This window comes from Callorhinus ursinus, unplaced genomic scaffold (genome assembly GCF_003265705.2).
Source record: "Callorhinus ursinus isolate GAN/ISIS: 27379988/994484 unplaced genomic scaffold, GSC_fseal_2.0 scaffold11, whole genome shotgun sequence".
Taxonomy (NCBI): Eukaryota; Metazoa; Chordata; class Mammalia; order Carnivora; family Otariidae; genus Callorhinus; species Callorhinus ursinus.
The window spans coordinates 40,147,180-40,166,312 of record NW_027397073.1 but is presented as its reverse complement, the minus strand read 5'-3'; the positions used below and the strand labels follow the sequence as shown (position 1 = coordinate 40,166,312).

General features: G+C 38.6%; 1 protein-coding gene across 11 annotated transcripts in view; it reads right to left on the bottom strand.

The window, feature by feature from the left end:
- Positions 1-19,133, bottom strand: part of B4GALT6 (beta-1,4-galactosyltransferase 6) — an 89,141-nt gene that overhangs the window by 18,536 nt on the left and 51,472 nt on the right. For 9 of the 11 annotated variants that reach the window (XR_003211077.2, XR_012380057.1, XR_012380056.1 and 6 more), the window contains exons 5-9: positions 17,966-18,082; positions 12,069-12,256; positions 8,443-8,565; positions 8,061-8,162; positions 1,033-1,183 (exon numbers count right to left, since the gene is read on the bottom strand). Coding sequence is in view for 2 of the 11 variants with exons in the window: in XM_025886397.2 (XP_025742182.1) it covers positions 7,411-7,558; positions 8,061-8,162; positions 8,443-8,565; positions 12,069-12,256; positions 17,966-18,082 (678 nt within the window). In the remaining 9 variants the exon portion in view is untranslated. Of the gene's footprint in view, positions 1-1,032; positions 1,184-4,069; positions 7,559-8,060; positions 8,163-8,442; positions 8,566-12,068; positions 12,257-17,965; positions 18,083-19,133 lie in introns of those variants that run through there. The other 2 variants (XM_025886397.2, XM_073898367.1) reach the window with 1 other exon arrangement.

Here is a 19,133-nt window from a genome sequence, read left to right as displayed (position 1 = left end):
TCCCCGCTGAGCTGGAGCCCGATGATGTGGAACTCATCTCATGACCCTGAGATCATGACCTGAGCCAAAATCAAGAGTCTGACACTTAACCAACTGAGCTCCCCAGGCACCCCTACATTAATTTTCTAAAGCTTAGTACTTTTAAATTTTAAAAATGTGTTGAGTAAAAAGATGGGCCTGGCTTCCTATTCATAGGTAGGTCGAAATGCATCTTGATGATGGCACTTAATAGTCCTAATTAAGGCACTGATCCTGCTGAACACAGCTCTGAGTAGGTAGGACATATGGAGTAATAGCGTAATTTAGAATGCTATGGAGTGTTCTGCCCTAACAGATGGCCAACAGTGTTGCCCTGACGGGATGGTCATTCACTGAGCGCTGTGCAGGATGCCAGGTATACAACAAAACCAAACGGCACCGACCACTGCCCTCAAAGACCTAACAGTCTTTGAGAGAAAAAGAAAACGCATAAACAAATTTAATAGCATAAGACACGCTTTAATAGTGCAGTACCGTAGGGCAGGAATGCAAGAGAGGGAGTGGCAAATTTTACTTGGGTCGGCCAGAGACAGCTTCCAGAGGAGCTTGAGTCTTTTTTTTTAAGCAGGCTCCAAACCCAGCATGGAGCCCAAAGTGGGGCTTGAACTCACGGCTCTGAGATCAAGACCCAAGCCAAAATCAAGAGTTGGACACCCAACCAACTGAGCCACCCAGGTGCCCCAAGAGCTTGAGTCTTTAAGAGATAGGTAGGAGACCCTCTGGTGGATGAGGGTAGAAAAGGTCAATGGGAGTAGTTCACGGGCAACTGGAGAATGAAAGAGGGTGCGAGAGGGATGGGCAGGGAGGGGTTGGTCCTGCTGAGGCCAGCAGAAGCCAGATCATTCAGGCCCTGGTCTGAGCAGCAGAAATATTTGGATCTTTTTCTAGAAGTAGGCAATGGGGAGCCACTGAAAGATTTAAAGCACGGTAGTATTTCAAAAGACAGAATTTTGTGTGTCAAGATGGAAGACAGATTCAAAACAGAAGGCATACCTTTGCAGTAAGACAAGACTGGGAGGATCCATGCAGTTGTTGCAGACACAAAACACCCTACAGATTGAAGAGGGACTTCAGAGGTGGAGATAACACGTTGATTGTACGGAGGAGAAAGGCGAGGGTGACTCACAGATTTGGCCTTGAGTTCCTAAGTGGATGGTAAAACAAGAGGAAGACCAGGTTTTGAAGATGGATATGATAAATTCAGCTTAGGACATACTGAGTTTTGAGTTTCTGTGAACAAGCAGGTCGAGATGACCCATAAGTTGATAATGTGGGTCAGGAGCTAAGAATTCTCAGCTGGACATTTGGCTTGAGAGCCTCCTGCTTATACTTAGGGACACCACGAGGTTAAAGTTCTGTGAGTATGAGATATCTCCTGCTATATGTGGCTGTTTACATTTATCTAAGAGTTTAAAAAATCCAGTTCCTGGCTCATGCCAGCCACATTTCATGTGCCCAACAGCCACATGTGGCTAGAGGCTACCACACTGGACAGCACAGTCCCAGAACATTTCCATCATTCTAAAACATTCCACCGGACAGTGTTAGCCAGTGGTCCTAGAAACTGAGTTACTGATCAGAGAGAAGAGAAGGGAGAAAGAATGGAAAGCAGAGGAGGAAGGGTCTTCCAAGGAAACTGGGAAGAAATAGGTGAAAAAGCCAAGCCCAAAAGCCAAGGTAGGATAAAAAAAGCAGTAGAGGCCCACATGGCACTTAATTTTTTTCAGTCACAATACTGAGAGAAGCTACACGTTACTGAATGCCTTCCATAAGCAAAGTATAACAGGTGCTTGCCACACTGTCTACCTAAAATCACACAAGCCTCTGAGCAAACGGAGCCTGATTCCCACTTGCTACATTTCTCCTCATGACTATTACTGCTAAAATTTAATTTTGCACTTCTGCCAGTTTTACTAATTATTTACATGCACTATCATGTATAGACAGGGTAATCACTAACTTCATTTCCTAATGGAAACAAAGAATGCAATATTATTTTTAAAATATGATCCAAGATAACCTGCATGAAAGAAAAGCTTGTTACTCTTGAGCTGAAAACTGACTTAATTATAAGCAAAGTTTTTGCTCAGCATGTCAGACACTGGGCTCAGTTCTCTGTTAGGATTAGCTTATTTAAGTTCTTCAGCAATCCTCAGGTAGTTCCTATCATCCTCAACTGTAAGATCAGGAAACTGAAGACCACGGGGGTTTAAAATTTTGCTAAAATGTCATAGTGAACAATGGGGGATCTCTGAATTCAAACTCAGGTCAGTCTGATTCCAGAGTCTTTGCTTATAACCACTGCCTTCCACACAGTCCTATTAAAAGTTAACTGTAAATCCTCAAGATTCATTGTAGACAAACAATGATCTCAAGTATCCTTCTGATGCATAGGGTATACAGCTAAGAAACATTCTGTGCCTTGGGAAAAGCTTCTCCTATAAAGATGCTCTATTGGCCTAATACTGACTTAGTAAAATATAAAACCAGTGTTTGCAGAGGACACAATTGAGCACCTCATTTCATAGTACATAGGTTTTTCAGTTGTTTCCATGTCTGTTTTACTCACAGAAGACAGTAAATTCCACTAGTGTAGGTAATGTCTGATACTTCTCGGAGATCAAAGACTTCAACTGATGGAGTTAGGAGGACGAAATTAGCAACAGAATTCAGGTCCACCAAAATATGTTATACGAATGTGTTGAGAAAGATACAAGTTTTATTTTTACAACCTATATATTTTTCTTTTAATTGTAGTATAATTTTGAGTGACATAGCACTATGTTCTCTGAAGGACCTTAAATTAAGAGCAATACAGTACATGCTCCTCAAGAATAGCCTTCTCTAGGGGCGCCTGGGTGGCTCAGTCGTTAAGCGTCTGCCTTCGGCTCAGGTCATGATCCCAGGGTCCTGGGATCGAGCCCCGCATCGGGCTCCCTGCTCCTCGGGAAGCCTGCTTCTCCCTCTCCCGCTTCCCCTGCTTGTGTTCCCTCTCTCGCTGTGTCTCTCTCTGTCAAATAAATAAATAATTAAAAAAAAAAAAAAAAAAAAAAAAAACCCTTCTTTAAAAAAAACAGTTTGGGTCCACTAAAATCTCCAAAACCTAAAACCCATGTGTTTAAGACAGGACAAAAAAAAAAAAAATACATATATAAGATTAAACTGAGTTGGCATGTTTCATCAGAGGACACATTAGTACCATAGGTAGGAAACTGAGCCAGACTAAGCCAACTCAATTTTACGGCTCTGCATGATTTAAATGACTAAGTGATTATGATTTCACGATTGGCTTTGTGACATACAGTGTCAATATCCTGGTAGCTCATACTATGCATAAAAATTAATAATAATTCATTACACAAATGATTTGACAAAATTTATGATCTCACATTCCAGGCCCAGATACAAATCTAGTCCCTAGATATTATCTGCCTTAAAGATCTTCAATACTACTTGATACCTAGAAAACAAGAAGGGGATTGACCACCAACACACCAGCTTAGTTTACTCAAGTTTGTAGGCAGAAGAAATGTTAAAAACGACTCCCGGGGCACCTGGGTGGCTCAGTCGTTAAGCATCTGCCTTCGGCTCAGGTCATGATCCCGGGGTCCTGGGATCGAGCCCCGCATCGGGCTCCCTGCTTGGCGGGAAGCCTGCCTCTCCCTCTCCCACTCCCCCTGCTTGTGTTCCCTCTCTCACTCGCTCTCTGTCAAATAAATAAATAAATCTTAAAACAAACAAAAAAAACTCCTTAAATATTCTTCTTGATACAGTAGTTTACTAATTGTACTGATGAAAAATATTTAAATATTACTGTGTCTTTTCTGAGTTAAAAACTATGAGATCACTAAATGTATTTAAACTGTTGCAAAGGCAGATGCAGTGGTGGCTTTATGCTTCTGTTGCCATTCTCCTGCGACCAAGGTATTCATGAACAGTTTGCCTCAAAATTAGGAAAACGAACACAACAAAAAACCCAGGTAACCCCCAAAAAGTTCCTGAGCAAAAATAATTACAGTGTCACACAGAGTCTTTAGAACATTATATTTCATAAAAGACAATGATAAAAAAGTACAAACATTTCCATGAGGAGCAAAAAAAAAAAAAAATGAGTACAAGAAATTACTAGCATTTATTTCAGTGCATTTATGTAGAAGCCTTTCAGATCTAATAAATAAAATAATCTTAAGTACACTTCCTCTTTCTGATAAACAGTATGGCCATTTTAGATCTCTCAATTGGCATACTTGTAAATACAAGGCAACAAATCTAGAGTACTAATATTTGTCTGAAAAGTACACAGAGAAATATAACAGATACAAGCAGAGGCCAGATAAAATGACACAAAATCTGCTTTCACTTGTAGGAAGCCTCCAAAAGAAGGACAATATCGTATTGGTTGTTTTTCCATTTTGCTTTAAAATGGATATCAATATTTTGGTTGGAAAAGGAGTCTAAGCAAGTTTTTAACACATAATTATGTATTTGCATAATACTGTAAATAAGCTTTCTGATCGAACAGGTTTTCACAAAATATGAGCAAATTTAAATGCAGATTTTAAAAAACTACTCATGTGTACACTTTTCCCTCTCTTTTCTACAAACAGGCCCATTAATCATTACTTCTTTCTCGAGGTGAAAGGCACGACGTAACTTTCCCAGTTAGTGCCATAGGGACCTCACAATAGCTCCATGTCCACATATATGTGTTTCTTGACTTTGAAACTAAGAAATACAACAGATAAGTTATCAGAGGATGTCTTTATAATTTTAGAAAGGTTTCAGCTTGCTTGATTTGATTTGTTCAGAAATAAAATACTTTTTCTGTTGGCATACCTCGCATTGCACTTGATACAGAATAGGCAATCAATACATGTTCCCTAAGAAATCTACCAAACATAATGATAAAAAGAATTTCCATTTGCAATGTATTTGTTAATTTTTATGGAACAGATTTATTTTCATAAAATGAAGATAAATGAGCAAAACTATCACTCTTCTGGAAACATATAAGTCATTCTTCTATAGGCAAAAAATCGATTCTAGGTATGCACTTAAAAAGCAAAACAAAACCAAAAAAGGGGGGAAAAAAACAAACTAATGAGATGATTTTCACAGGATGACATACCATATTCAAAACTGAAGAGAGCAAAATAACATTGCTCACTCATAAAACAAAAATGGCTATTAGACTTAATCTAAGAAAATAAGGCAGATTCTAGTAGAACTGAGTTCTCCTGAAACTGTAAAATGTGTATCAAAATGAGGATTCCAAATGTGGGCAGCTCCACATTAAAAAGCAAAAAATACGTTTTACGAGTAAGACTCAGAAACAGCCCTAATTTTCCCCACAGTTAAAATATGTAAGTATTAAAAAAATATTTAAGTATTATTGGGTTAATTACGCTCTTATGCCCCTACTGTCTTGTTAGTGATCACAAATGTTAACATTCCCAACCAACTTTCATTTCACCAAATTAAAAAAACTGCATTGGCTATGAGACCAAAATGAACAGATATACACATTCAGAACAAATCTCTTACTTTTCAGAAGGTTTGATTTTTTTGTGATTTTGAGTACCACAAAAAAAATGGAAGATAAATATTTTGGAAATATTGCTAGAGAAATAAATATGGAAAATTCTGTTTGCTATCATAAGGGAGAGTGATCAGTTTTTTCAAAGTATAAGAATTTCAATTACGTTATGATTTTGTTTGTGGTCATCTGTACTACTAATATTGCCATAAAAGATGATACTTCAAAATTAAACTTAAACCTGAGATAAATAACCATATTTCTGTTTTAGGTGAACAAACCATGAGGCAAATATTATCCCAACATCCCTCATAGATTTCTATTGTTCTTCATTGTTTTTGAAGATTCACTTCAATAATTTTTTGTTTTAAATTTGTGAAAATATTAAGATATTTTCAGAATCTTTGGTTAACTATAGTTGATAATTTTCAAAGTAAGGATATTGTTTGGTTTTGCCATGAAAACTTCATCCAAATTTAAGATCAAGTAATATATTGGATGTCAGGTAGTGAGACCTGTTCTCAGAGAAGTGTCCTAGAACATCAATGCATTTAAATAACTGATTACATATTTTAATATAATTCTATTAAATCATTTCAGTGAGGCAATTTTAAAAATACCAGAAATGTAATTTCTTAAATGTGGAAAAAAAAATAGTTCTAATAAACCTGGCCAACATTAAAGGTTCCCTTCAAAAACTTGAAATTCTATGAGTCTGAGAATTAAACTTAAAATTTGTTTTTATCTACTAAGCATTTATCTTCATAAAAATAGAACATTTAATTTCTTATCTAATATTATAATTCATTTGTATATTGTAAGTACTACTGGGTTTTCCATAGCTCATTCTTTTAAAAAAATTGTTTTGATTTTTTTAAATGAAAATTGTTTTTTGGCTCTTCTGAACTAGAAATAATGAAAGTGCTGTTCACTATAAATTAAAAAAAAAATAGAGTGTACAAACACACACAACCTCAGGAAGATTTTTTGAGGCACAAAATTCCTGACAATTACACCAAAGATACATGAAAGACAGTTAATTAATATAAAGAGGTCCTTTATATCATGTTACGTCACAACGTTTAAGATTCTCTTGGTAATACTCATGCAATGTGCATAAACAATATGGTTGTGATTTAGCAAAATCTGATGGGATTGCAAGCAAGGAAAAAAACAGGTAATCCTGGTAGGAAGGAAAGTGGTCTAAGTCCTTTCTTCTTACCCTGTAAAACCCTACGAAAGCGATGACTTCTTCCACACCAAAGGCTGAAGGTCTAAAGCTCAAAACTAGTATAACAGTTTACTGTAGGAGTTGGCTGTCAATTATTGACAGTTCCTTCATTTCACACAAGGGTTAACCTTTGTTTAGTGACATAAATTTGCATTGTTTTCTTCCATGCAAATAAAAAATGTCTATAAAAGTCCGATAAAGGCATAACCAATTACATGCAAAACTGTAACACATCTTCTTTTTCAACAATTTGAACACGTTAATTTACATCACATATATACAAAACAGAATTTGTTTAAACAGAAATAAAGCATTCTCTTGAATTAAATTATATATTTTAGTATAAAAATTTTCTCTTTGTAGGGAGCGCTCTTAACTTCCATATTTCAGCAAGGGCATCGGGTGTCTGCAGGGCTCGCCGTGGGGGTGTGTCTCACAGAAGAGGATGGGTGATGGTCTCTAACCTCACACTGTAAACAAGGGCTGCTGGCTCTTCTCACGTAGCAGGGCACCATGACACATCCATTCCCTGACCTCCAGTAAGAGCAGACTCCCACTTGATGATCCAGCATTGCAGTCTATTTTGCCATGAGAGCTACTTCTTTTAGTAGTCTTCAATTGGAGCTAACTCTGGCATGAGGTTTACAGAGATATTTGTATACAACCTATCAACCAGTACTTTTGGCGTATATATTAAATTGTTCAACCCATCAATGTACTGACGTTCTTTTGAATATCTTAGTAATTTATACCTATGGTGTTAGAGAAAAAAATGAAAAATAACAGCAACACGTTCAAAAAGAAAAACTGACAACAAATATGCTCAAGGTTGTTCTTATTTAAAGCATTTAAAGCTTTTTCAATTTTTACTTTTCATAACATAATTAAAAATCTTTTAAACCATTATCTAAATTAGCATTTTTACTAGTCTTAAAATGCCTCCTGAAAAAATTATTTTGTGCACTTACAACTTAGACATCCTTAAGAAATAAAATGTTTTATGAAATAATATATCTTATGTTAAGGAAACACTTTTTATGTGAATAGCTAACCAGGCTCTTTAATATAACATCAATACATATGTATAGCTCTTCAAAACAAGCACAAAAATATTTTACTTCTATAAAGAAAAATAAGATCAACAGAAAAGTCCCTGCAGAAGATTTTCTGGGGGCTGCAATGTTTTTTTTAACAAATCTTTCATACATCAAGTAATTCTGAAACCTTGTTATCTGAAGGTGATAGTAAACTTACCGTCCTAAAAACTGGACTTCACCTCGATGGTGATGAGGAATAGACTTGTATTTTCCCAAGTCTCCCTCTGGTCTTGTTACATTATATCCAGCATAGTGAACTCTACAATACATAGAAATAAAAATATAAAGGAATAAACTGTGACTAAAAATTGATTACATGAGTTCAACTTGAAATGCAAAAGAATGCTATCATTAGAAAGAGGTCAAGAATTTCAGAAGGCACTCTTAATGAAGAAAGGCAGAAACACAAAGTAGGATTTAGAAACCTCAAAAATTTTCCATCCCAAAAAATCTTTTCTTGGAATAGCAAAGTGCAATCTAACTAATAGAAAGGAAATTTATACAAATTCTATTATTAAGCAATTTATACCTCAACATACCTGTTCCAAAGGTCATCATCTTCTCCTCCCCATCCCCAGAAGGCATTCGGAAAACCATTGATCTTTCTAAATTGTTCCACTGTCAGTCCACTTACACCACCAAAAAACTCTTTATATGGAAGACTAAAAAGAAAGCAGAAGACAGCATTCTAAAAATGAAATCAAAACCGTTTGCCATCTGAAATCAAGTTTTCAGTCTTAATGTGCGCTTTGCAAAATATATTCTTATTTTCCATAGAAACAATTGTTCTGATTAAATCATTTTCTGGGAAATGTGAAGTACACCAAAAAAGAAAACATTTTCACAGTCTAGCAAAACTTCTAAATGTGTTAGGTAAAACACAAAGTAAAACACTTGTGATAAATGAAATTTAATATTCAGTATTGTTACTTTGTAAGACTCACAACCCAGTGTTCAAAAATTGATAAGACTTCCACATCAAAGTAAACTTGATTAAATACACCAATAGTTGTCAATGCAATGTTAGATGCTGTTAAGCTAATAAAGTGTTCTAAATTGATTGAATTATAAATGTAATTTATTATGTACACCAGGATAAATATAAATTAGTAAATACAGCTCTAGCATTTAATTTTGAAATGACTAGCTGCCTGTTCCTGTAATAATCATACCTGTTTGGTATGATACCATAATACTCATGGATGTTTACAAATATATTATTTTTGATGTACTAATATTTAAATAAATGACTTTTTGATTGAGATATAATAAACTTACAACATTGTATTTATTTTAGGTGTACAACATAATGATTTCACACCCGTATATATTGCAAAATGATTACAATAATCTAGTTAATATCCATCACCATACACAGTTACAAAAGTCTTCGTTTTCTTGTGATGAGAGCTTTTAAGACCTACTCTCTTAGCAACTTTCAAATATATAGTGGAGTATCATTAACTCTAGTCACCATGCTGTACATTACATCCCCAGGGCTTATTTATCTTACAAGTGAACTGTGTACCTTTGAACCCCCTTCAGCCACCCTCCCCACCCCCACCCACCACTTTTGGCAACCACCAATCTGTCCTCTGCATCTATGAGTTTGTTTGTTTGTTTGTTTTAGATTCTACATATAAGTGAGATCATACAGTACTTGTCTCTCTTTGAGAAATGACTACTACATTTTCAAATCTGGATTTATTTTCCTTACCTTTCCCTAACTCATACTCCAAGGAATTTGTCAAACTAAGTTGTTCCTTTAGATATAGATTGGTTTTCTGATCTCAAGATAGCATCCCTACACTTAGTTCTGAATAAATTCCTGTGCCCCCAAACGTGCTAATGGGAAGCAGCAAGCCAGGGCTCCTACAGAGGCCAAGTCAATGTGGGAGGCCAACAGGGAAAACATGACCATGCACAGCATCCAGAAACCAAGCTAAGGGAATCCTGGCCAGGACAATAGCAGAGCTGCCTCAGGGAAGGGGAGAGAACAGATCTCACTGTTTTTGTGGGAGGACTCTCCTCTCACTCCCTGTAGGGAAGAAGTGCTGGGTGTCAGCTGAGGTCCGGTGTGATCACAGAAGACGGGAGAAGCAGCTCCTGCATGGAACTCACTGGGTGCACAAGAAAGCGATCTTGGCCCCACTGGCCAAAGGCACCCAAAGACAATCGCAGTGTCCCAGGAGATGCACGAGGCTTACATTTGGGAAGTAAGGATTCTAGTTATGGCACCAGTTGGGGTTCAGTAGGGCTGATAAGCATTCATGGCACTGTTGGGTTTCCCATGCCAGTTAGATTATTCTTCCCTAGGCTAGTGGTTTGGGAGAAACCTGAGATTAGTAGATAGGAAGATATGGATAAATGTGTGTATGTGTGTGTGTGTGTGTGTATGTGTGTGTGTGTTTTCATTAACGTGTATAAATTGGCAAGCACATTAATTCCACTTATTGTTTTGCTTAAGTGCAAACAATCGATTGCACTATATCCAGAATGAAGAAAGAGTAGGTAAAAGGAAAGCATAACAAATAAACTAAAGAAGAGAAAACAGAAGCTCAACAAAAAATCCAGGAGGATTTCTCTCACACTGACCCAGGGGAGGGAGTCACCAATCTGGGGACCGGAGCTTTCTGGTCTGCAGCCACCATAGTGTGGGTGCCATTATGGGGCAGCGATGCTCCATCAGGCTTCACCCACGGCCCAAAGGCTACCCACTACCAGCCCTACTCCTTGATCTGCTGACATTCTCCCTCAGCTACATTCTGATTTCTACTCAAACTTCCAAGATACCCTACTAACTCTGGGATCAGTCTAGGTAGACAGAAGTATCATATACAGTAATACTTAATGTTTTTAAGTAAGAGAAATTAATTTCGAATTCTTAGTTTATATGACCTATATTGATGCTTTTTAGTGAAAATCAGTTACTCTGAATCTAATTTAACTCTAGTAGGGGCTAACTAAAACTGAGTTTCCAAGAACCAGGACTAAAACCCAGATTCTGAACTTGGATGATCTTCCCCAAGCCCATGGTAACACTGGACTTGGGAGTTCAGATACTGTAATAATTAAGAAAAGGTTTTCTCATTATAATGACCAGCAAAAAAAAAGAAGAAGAAGAAGAAGAAGAAAAAGCATTCCTTTCCTGTTCTAGTGCTGATTCACCTGGTCATGTCCTTGAGACTTTTGGCCTCCCCCTACTCTGTAGGTCGGGCAGCAGACAAAACTGTGACGTAGGTAACATCTCCCCTGCTCCAGGCTGTTCTGTCTTCTCTCCACTTCCAATAGCCAATGAGAACTGTGATGACATGCATGCTTCAATGTCAACTTAAGTTACCATTAGAGCTCCAATGACTGTTTATGTTTCAAGGTATGTGCAGTCAGAGAGCAAGAAAGATCTGCCTCTTATTATTAAAGGCAAGACAAGAACCTATAACTTAGAAAGAAGACACACTGCAGAGAAAGGGCCTCCTTTGCACTAAAACAAGTCACTGGAGAAGGAGAAGCAGAAGGGAGCTGCCACAGGGCACCTGGGTGGCTCAGTCGTTAAGCGTCTGCCTTCGGCACAGGTCATGATCCCAGGGTCCTGGGATCGAGCCCCGCATGGGGCTCCCTGCTCAGCCAGGAACCTGCTTCTCCCTCTCTGCTCAGGCTCCCTGCTCATGCTCTCTGTTGCTATCTCTGTCTCTCTCAAATGAATAAATAAAATCTTAAAAAAAAAAAAAAAAAAAAAGAAGGGAGCCACCATGTGCTACGTGCACCTACGCAGGGCAGGCCCAGTGTGTGTGATCTCCTACAGCCCTAGGGACAGACTCTATTACTCCGATGGACGAACAAGAAAACCAACACGCAGAGACAGAAGGAACTAACCAAGTCCTATCACTGGTAAGTTGTGGAACCAGAAAGTTAAGTCTACATTTGCTTGACACGGAACCCAGGTTCTCTTTCCCATCAACCCACATGCAAACCTCTGCATGAGGAAGCACCTAGATGGTGGACAAGTGACTCTATATCCTGGCTCCCTGTGAGGACCAAGTGGAGTGAAAGATACTCTTAGGCTTTTAGGCCCTCTCAGATCCGGCCACATTAAGAGAGCTACCACTTCAACAACATGATTTTGTAAGTATACTGTCTGCTATCAGGAGGAATGCATATTACTCACATATACATGTATTTATCCAGTTTTGCTGCAAAATGACGTGGCATTTCTCCACAACCATAATAGTTACGGTCATTTTCGGGTAGATGATCCACATCATGGAAGATGACGCAGTCCCAGACACTGTCTTTCATGGCCTCTTTGAAGCCCACATTGAAGAGCATTGCACGGTTAAAAGGCTGTGTGCCAGTCTTCACAAAGGAAAACAGAAATGTAGTCAGGCTTTGTCATCTGACTTTTCTCTACGGTTTTCTAAACTTGTTGAAGCATGGTCAAATAATAATAGTAAATACATCCAAATCAACTAGATAACATAAAAAAACATACATCATGATCTTCAAATATACTGTTTAGATTTACTTACTCCATTCTTTTGTACTTTGGTTACATATAAGAAAACACTGTTATCTAGTGTATTCATAGAACGTTTCTGTTTTACTTCAAATACATCTGAATACAGATCATTTATGACCGGGAGAAAAAAATAAAACCATTAAAAATAATATAGGTTGTATTTTTTAGTGAAGCTTTCCCTATGTGTCAAGGCTAAGAGAAGCATGAAGTTCACTGGGACTGAACAAGCGGTAGGGCCTCCGCTTACGGAACAAGGCCAGCGAGAGCAAACTCTACTGTTAATGCTTACAATAAAAACATTTTTAGAGACAAAAACAAGTGGAACTTATTACACAAAACCCACTTCCTTTATTACAACCATTTTCCTCTATTATTAAGAAAAATCTAGTAAAGTGCCCAGGCAACAAACACTTCCTATTTTTATTATCCTTGCTTATGATACAGACCAAGAGCACTTTAAAGGACAAGAAGATGGGAACTTATTACACGGAACCCAACTTCCTATGGAATGTCCACTTCCCTTTATTTATGAGGGAAATTATATGAAGGTGCACTGGCAATTAAATCGCTTCATTCTATATCTGAAGGAAATTAAAGAACAATTACCCACGCCTTGGCAGTATTTCTCAAAATCATTTCCAAACTAGACAACAAAACAGGACGACGACAGAAGCAAATGAGATACACAACACAGTCATCACCAGAGGGCTGCCTCAGGATTGAGAAATGACTAATTTTTAGTCCCGAGTCCTGCACTAACTTGAGGTAACAGAAGTCACTTTACTTTTTACAGCTTCCTTCTTCACCAATGAAAAAGAGAATAAAAAAGAAAGGGAGTTAAATTATAGTGTCATGTGTCGTACTGGCACATCAACATCAGTGTGAACAAACTCCTTCCCTTTAAGGTTTTAAAAATCGTTTTTTATTAAATGTGGACATAATATTTTATGGCTTATAATCAACATAGTAAGTTCCATGTTTAACCCATCTTCATCTTCCCAAAGCAGAGCATCTCATCTCCTCTAGTAGTTTATTCCAGTACTTCTCTCCATATTGCAAGGTATTGAGAGTTCAGACATTTCCTGGTTTAACATTAGACATTGTCTACTGACTTCGTACCATGGTCAGAGGATTCCCACCACCACACTCACTGCCCCCCCATCCATTTTCCCAATATAGTTATACCATAATTTTTGGCTAAACCAATAGTATTTACATCATTAGGACTGCATAAATATTTCTTGAGTACAGGGGCGCCTGGGTGGCTCAGTTGGTTGGGCGTCTGCCTTCGGCTCGGGTCATCATCTCAGGGTCCTGGGACCGAGCCCCGCATCGGGTTCTCCGCGCCAAGAGGGAGTCTGCTTCTCCCTCTCACTCTCCCTTTCTGTTCTCCCTCTCTCTCCCTCTCAAATAAATAAATAAAATCTTTAAAATATATATATATTTTTCTTGAGTGCCAAGTGAATTATGATTCTGTTTTCTTTTTCAAGCTGGGATTAATAACCAGCTTCCGTTTTCTTAGTTTTCTAACTGTTATTACTCTGTATAAAAGCTCCAATAGATATACCTTCTTATTAATAATTGATGTAACTCAAACACATCGCATCATTTATCAATTCTTTTTCCACCCCCCCAAGCCCAATCCCAAGTCCCACTGCCCCGGATTCTTGCTCCAGTCTGGACTGGTCTGACTGTGGACACCTCTCATCCTAGGACTTCTTCGTTCCCTAGCATCACCCCTGTCCCTGACTTGGCTTTCTCCCATTTGCTGAGGCATGTCCTTCAGCAACTTCCTAAGTAAGGGTCCATGGAAAAAAATATATGTATATTTTTAGTCAATGAATGCTGGAAAATGCAATCAGTCTACCCTCATACCTGATGGACATTTTGGCTGGGTAAAAATTTCTAGATTAAAAATCACTTTCCCCTAGAATTAATTTATTTTATTTTATTTATTTATTTGTCAGAGAGAGAGTACATAAGCCTCTGCAGACAGAGGCAGAGAGAAAAGTAGGCTCCCTGCTGAGCAAGGAGCCCAAGGTGGGACTCGACCCCAGGACCCTGGGATAATGACCTGAGCTGAAGGCAGACACTTAAGCGACTGAGCCACCCAGGCGCCCCTCCCCTAGAATTATAAAGGCATGGCTCCACAATCTTCTAGCTATCAGCATTACTAAGAAGGTTCCTATGATCCTGATATATAATCACTGGAAATTCTTCCTACAGAACCTTCTTGATACCTTCTCTTCCTAATTTGTATTCTAAAATTTCAAAATAACATGCTTCACAGTGGATCTATATTTTATTCATGTATACATGTGAGTTCCTTCTATCTGAAGACATGTCTTTCCTTCTGGTAAATTTCCTTGTATTATTTCTTTGGTCATTTCTCCCCCCCATCCCTCCTCAGTTTTTTTCTGCTCTACTTTTCCAGAACTCGGAGTAGCAAGTCTACTGCTAATTGTGAGCAGGGAATTGTGACAGCACCGCACAGAAGCCTTCTCTCTGCTCCGGGACATCAGGGCCTCAGCTGGAGGATCCGCTCCCAAGGGTGCTCGCTCACACAGCCAGCAAGATGATGCTGCCAAGCTGGTTTCCCCTCCACAGGGCTGCCTGAATGTCCTCATGACCTGGGAGCTGGCTTCCCTGACAGCAAGGGATCCAAGAGACCAAGGCAGAAGCAGCAAGGTCTTTCATGACCTGCCCTCAAAGTCACATGCTGTTGTTCTTCCAGTTTGGTTGCCCCTGCAAGTCAGCCCATATTCATTGCAGGAAGAGACCACACAGGGGCCTGGTTACACAGTGGCAAAAATCCTTGCAGGCCATCTTGGAAGTGATTACCCCGTGACATACTGGTACTGACTGATCTTCTTAATTTCTTATGTTTTGGCTTTATTTTAGGAGTTATTTTCTTAAGTTTATCTTCCAGCCATTCTATTCAAAGTTTTGTTTTAGTTAGGGCATTTTCTTTTACAATAACATCCTTATTCTGACCACTCTTCCTTTATGATGTCCTATTTTTGCAGATTCATTATCTTTACTCTCTGTGGATACTGATTATCTCATCTCTCCTCACGAGAACAAGGGGCCTTGTCTTGTTGTGTTCACTGCTGTATCCCCAATGTTGAAAGAAGGAAAGGGCTTTACGGAGGTGATAAAGCAATGAGCTGGCCTCTTCCTTTGGAAATTTCTAAATATTAGATTAGGCACCTTTTCCCTGGGGCTAATCTGTTTCTCTAACAAAGACACTACTCATGCCCTGCCTCAGTTGGAGGGGCTGGGGGGATTCATACCTAACTGCTGGCTTCAAAAAACCAGAGAGAGAAAAGGTCCGAGGGTCCCTAGGGTCAGTGTGCAAACTTACTTAACCTCTCTGTTCTGAGGCCCTCCAGCTGAGCTGGACCAGCACAGTCAGGACTTCCTCTGGTGTGGTTTCTCCAGAGGATAAACTTAAACTTTCATTTTTTACAAGACACAATGGAGTAATCACCTGGCAACATAAGCAAAGATGAGGAACTGGGAATTTGTTTTGTAATCAAACTTTTAAACAATCCTGTTACTTTAGCCCAGTAATTCAGTCCATCTGTGACATCTTTCAACTGCTAGGATCCACAGGACTTTGTCCAGCAAACTGACACAATGTTTGTCACAGTTACCCTCAACGAGCACATGGGTTTGAACACCCTCTGCTCTATGAAGGGACCCATTAGTGCCCCATCTGCTTCCTGGCTTCCAGAAATGTGCTGAACTCCCTCAACGACCATCTCTTTGTCCTTCTGGTTTAAAAACTTTTTTTTTTTTAAGTTTTTTCTTTCACTCTCGTTTTTAGGAGTTTGAAAAGGAGAAGTGGTAAATATGTGTACAATCTTCTATATTTAACTAGGAGTTCCAAGCCTTTCTTCAATTGCTTAGCACTTCTGGGCACCAGTCCAGCAGAAAAATCACTCTCCTATTTCGTATGTGGTAAAAACGTTACTACCTCAAAACCACCCACTATTAAATACATGGGCCTGAATTAGTATTGATCAAGGCTGAGATTTAGACTTAAGAGGTTTGTAAAATATGGATCTTAGTTGCTTTGTAAAGGTTGCTTCATCACATACACAAAATAATTCAGTGATGTTGGACTCTCAGAAGAATATGCCCTCAAAAACACAAACACAGTGCCCTCTTCCATAGCTCAGTTGGTAGAGCGGAGGACTGTAAAAACAGACGCAGACAGCTGACCTCCCAACACATGAGGAGACTGAAGTTTCAGAAAAGGAGGCTAGCAGTTGGTGACTCTGACTTAGAGGTTTTTTAACTATGGCTACATGAAAGAGGCTAAAAATTTTGATTATCAGGTAAAAAAAAATCAATTTTCATAGTATAGGTTGTTATATTAAAAGGTACATATGCATTGTATGTATCATTGTGCAGGAACAAATTACCTTAAAAGGGTGATCTATATACAGAGAAGTATATGTTGTAATAAATACCGAGTATTTCCAGGGGGAAAAATAGAGGCAAAAAGCTAAGAGCCGATCTAGAATAAGCCACAAAGGAACTGGGAAAACATATCATATATAATAATCTTAGGACCAAAATTTGAGTATGTTCCACAAAAAGAAAACAAAAACACAGAAGCATCTAATGATACAAGCCTGGTCACTTTCTGCATACTGATAAGTAAGGAAATCCATTTTTAGTCAGGTTTAGTGTGAGTAAAAAGAAGGAATATCAGGATAAAATGAGGTTATCAATGTCAAAACCAAAAGTACCCAAATTACAATATATTTGAAACACAAACAAAATGCACCATTTTAGAAATGCTACCTAAAAATCACTGATAAAATTCAGCAAGTACCCTAGTGCTTGGGAGGTGGGGTAGTGGAAAGATGAGGAAAGAAATCCAAGATGATACTTTAAGTATAAAACTAGGTAATGACAGAAGTGGAAAAAACCAAAAGTATGGTAAATATCCTCAAAGGTCTCAAGTAAGACTGAATGAAATTGTATATATGGAATACTGAGACATGAATAATAATTATAGAGAAAAAAATCAGCTGATAATATAAAGAATAATTCAAAAATAATGCTTCATTTTAGTAGGTAAGACATGATGATTAAAAATTACAGGAGCACATCAACTGATAAATGGATTAACAAAATGTGGTATATGTAACATGCCCAATCCCAAATGAGAATTTGCCCAAATATAAAACCAAAGATTCACCTTAAGCTAAACATTTTTAATCCCACCATATCTAAGAGTTTATTAAGTTCCAGTATACTCAGTTACCATTTTGAAAAATATTCTCACCTAGAGACGCCTGGGTGGTTCAGTCAGTTAAGCGTCCAACTCTTGATTTCGGCCCAGGTCATGATCTCACGGTCGTGAGATCAAGCTCCACATCAGGCTCTGCGCTGAGCATGGAGCCCACATGAGATTCTCTCTCTCTCCCTCGATCTCTGCCCCTCCCCCCCACTCATGCACATGCTCTCTCGCTCTAAAAAAGATAAAATTAAAAAAAAATTTTTTTAATTAAAAAGAAAAATATTCTCACCTGTTCAATGACATAAAAGGCAAATTCAAGCCTCTGCTTCTGGAGCATTGGAATCAGATGCAAGAAAAAAATTGGAAGATGTTCATGGCGATTACGGAAAGGAATGAGAACTGCCACCTTTAAAAACAAAATAGTCACATATGTAAATAAATAGAGCAGCAAGCCCTAGGGGTAAAGATAAAAACTGATCCTTAAAAATTTCTGAAGGTTTAAGGGTGCCTGGGTGGCTCAGTTGTTGAACATCTGCCTTCGGCTCAGGTCATGATCCCAGGGTCCTGGGTTCGAGCCCCACATCGGGCTCCCTGCTCCGCGGGAAGCCTGCTTCTCCCTCTCCCACTCCCCCTGCTTGTGTTCCCTCTCTTGCTGTGTCTCTGTCAAATAAATAAATAAAATCTTTAAAAAAAAAAATTTCTGAAGGCTTTCTAAAAGTCCTACCTTTATGGATTTTTCTCACCAGAGATCAACAGTGAGAAAACACAGACATGGCCCTTGCCTTTGTGCCACTTAGGGTCTTGTGAACCTGGGGAGGTATATGTGGGCTCTGAGGGCCACTCCTTAGATTACGGTCTTTATTCTAGCAATACCATGGGAAATCTTGGAAAGATTCATTAAGAGTGATAAAATCCCATTTGGGGATGGGCAAAGACTACCATGGAGAGTAGACTGGAGAAACCCCAAAACAGATTCAAGGAGCTGGTTAGGACATTAACGCAATTAGTCAAGAGGCAATGGTAGTTAGAACTGAGGGGAGGGTGGAGAAGAAGAGAGGTACATGATTTTTTTTTTTTAAGATTTTATTTATTTATTTGAGAGAGAGAGAGAGAATTGGGAGAGAGAGCATGAGAGGGGGGAGGGTCAGAGGGAGAAGCAGACTCCCCGCCGAGCAGGGAGCCCGATGCGGGACTTGATCCTGGGACTCCAGGATCATGACCTGAGCCGAAGGCAGTCGCCCAACCAACTGAGCCACCCAGGCGCCCGGACATGAATTTTTGAAACATTTAAGAAGTAAATTAACAGCACTGGTTTGTGAATTGGATAGAAATCAGGGGAAGGGATGTGTCAAGAGTAACTTCTAGGTCTTAAAGTAGATCATAAATAATAAATTCATGGTTTTTCAACTGAATTTAAAAGAGATTCCAATTGAATATCTATTATCCTACATGTGGCT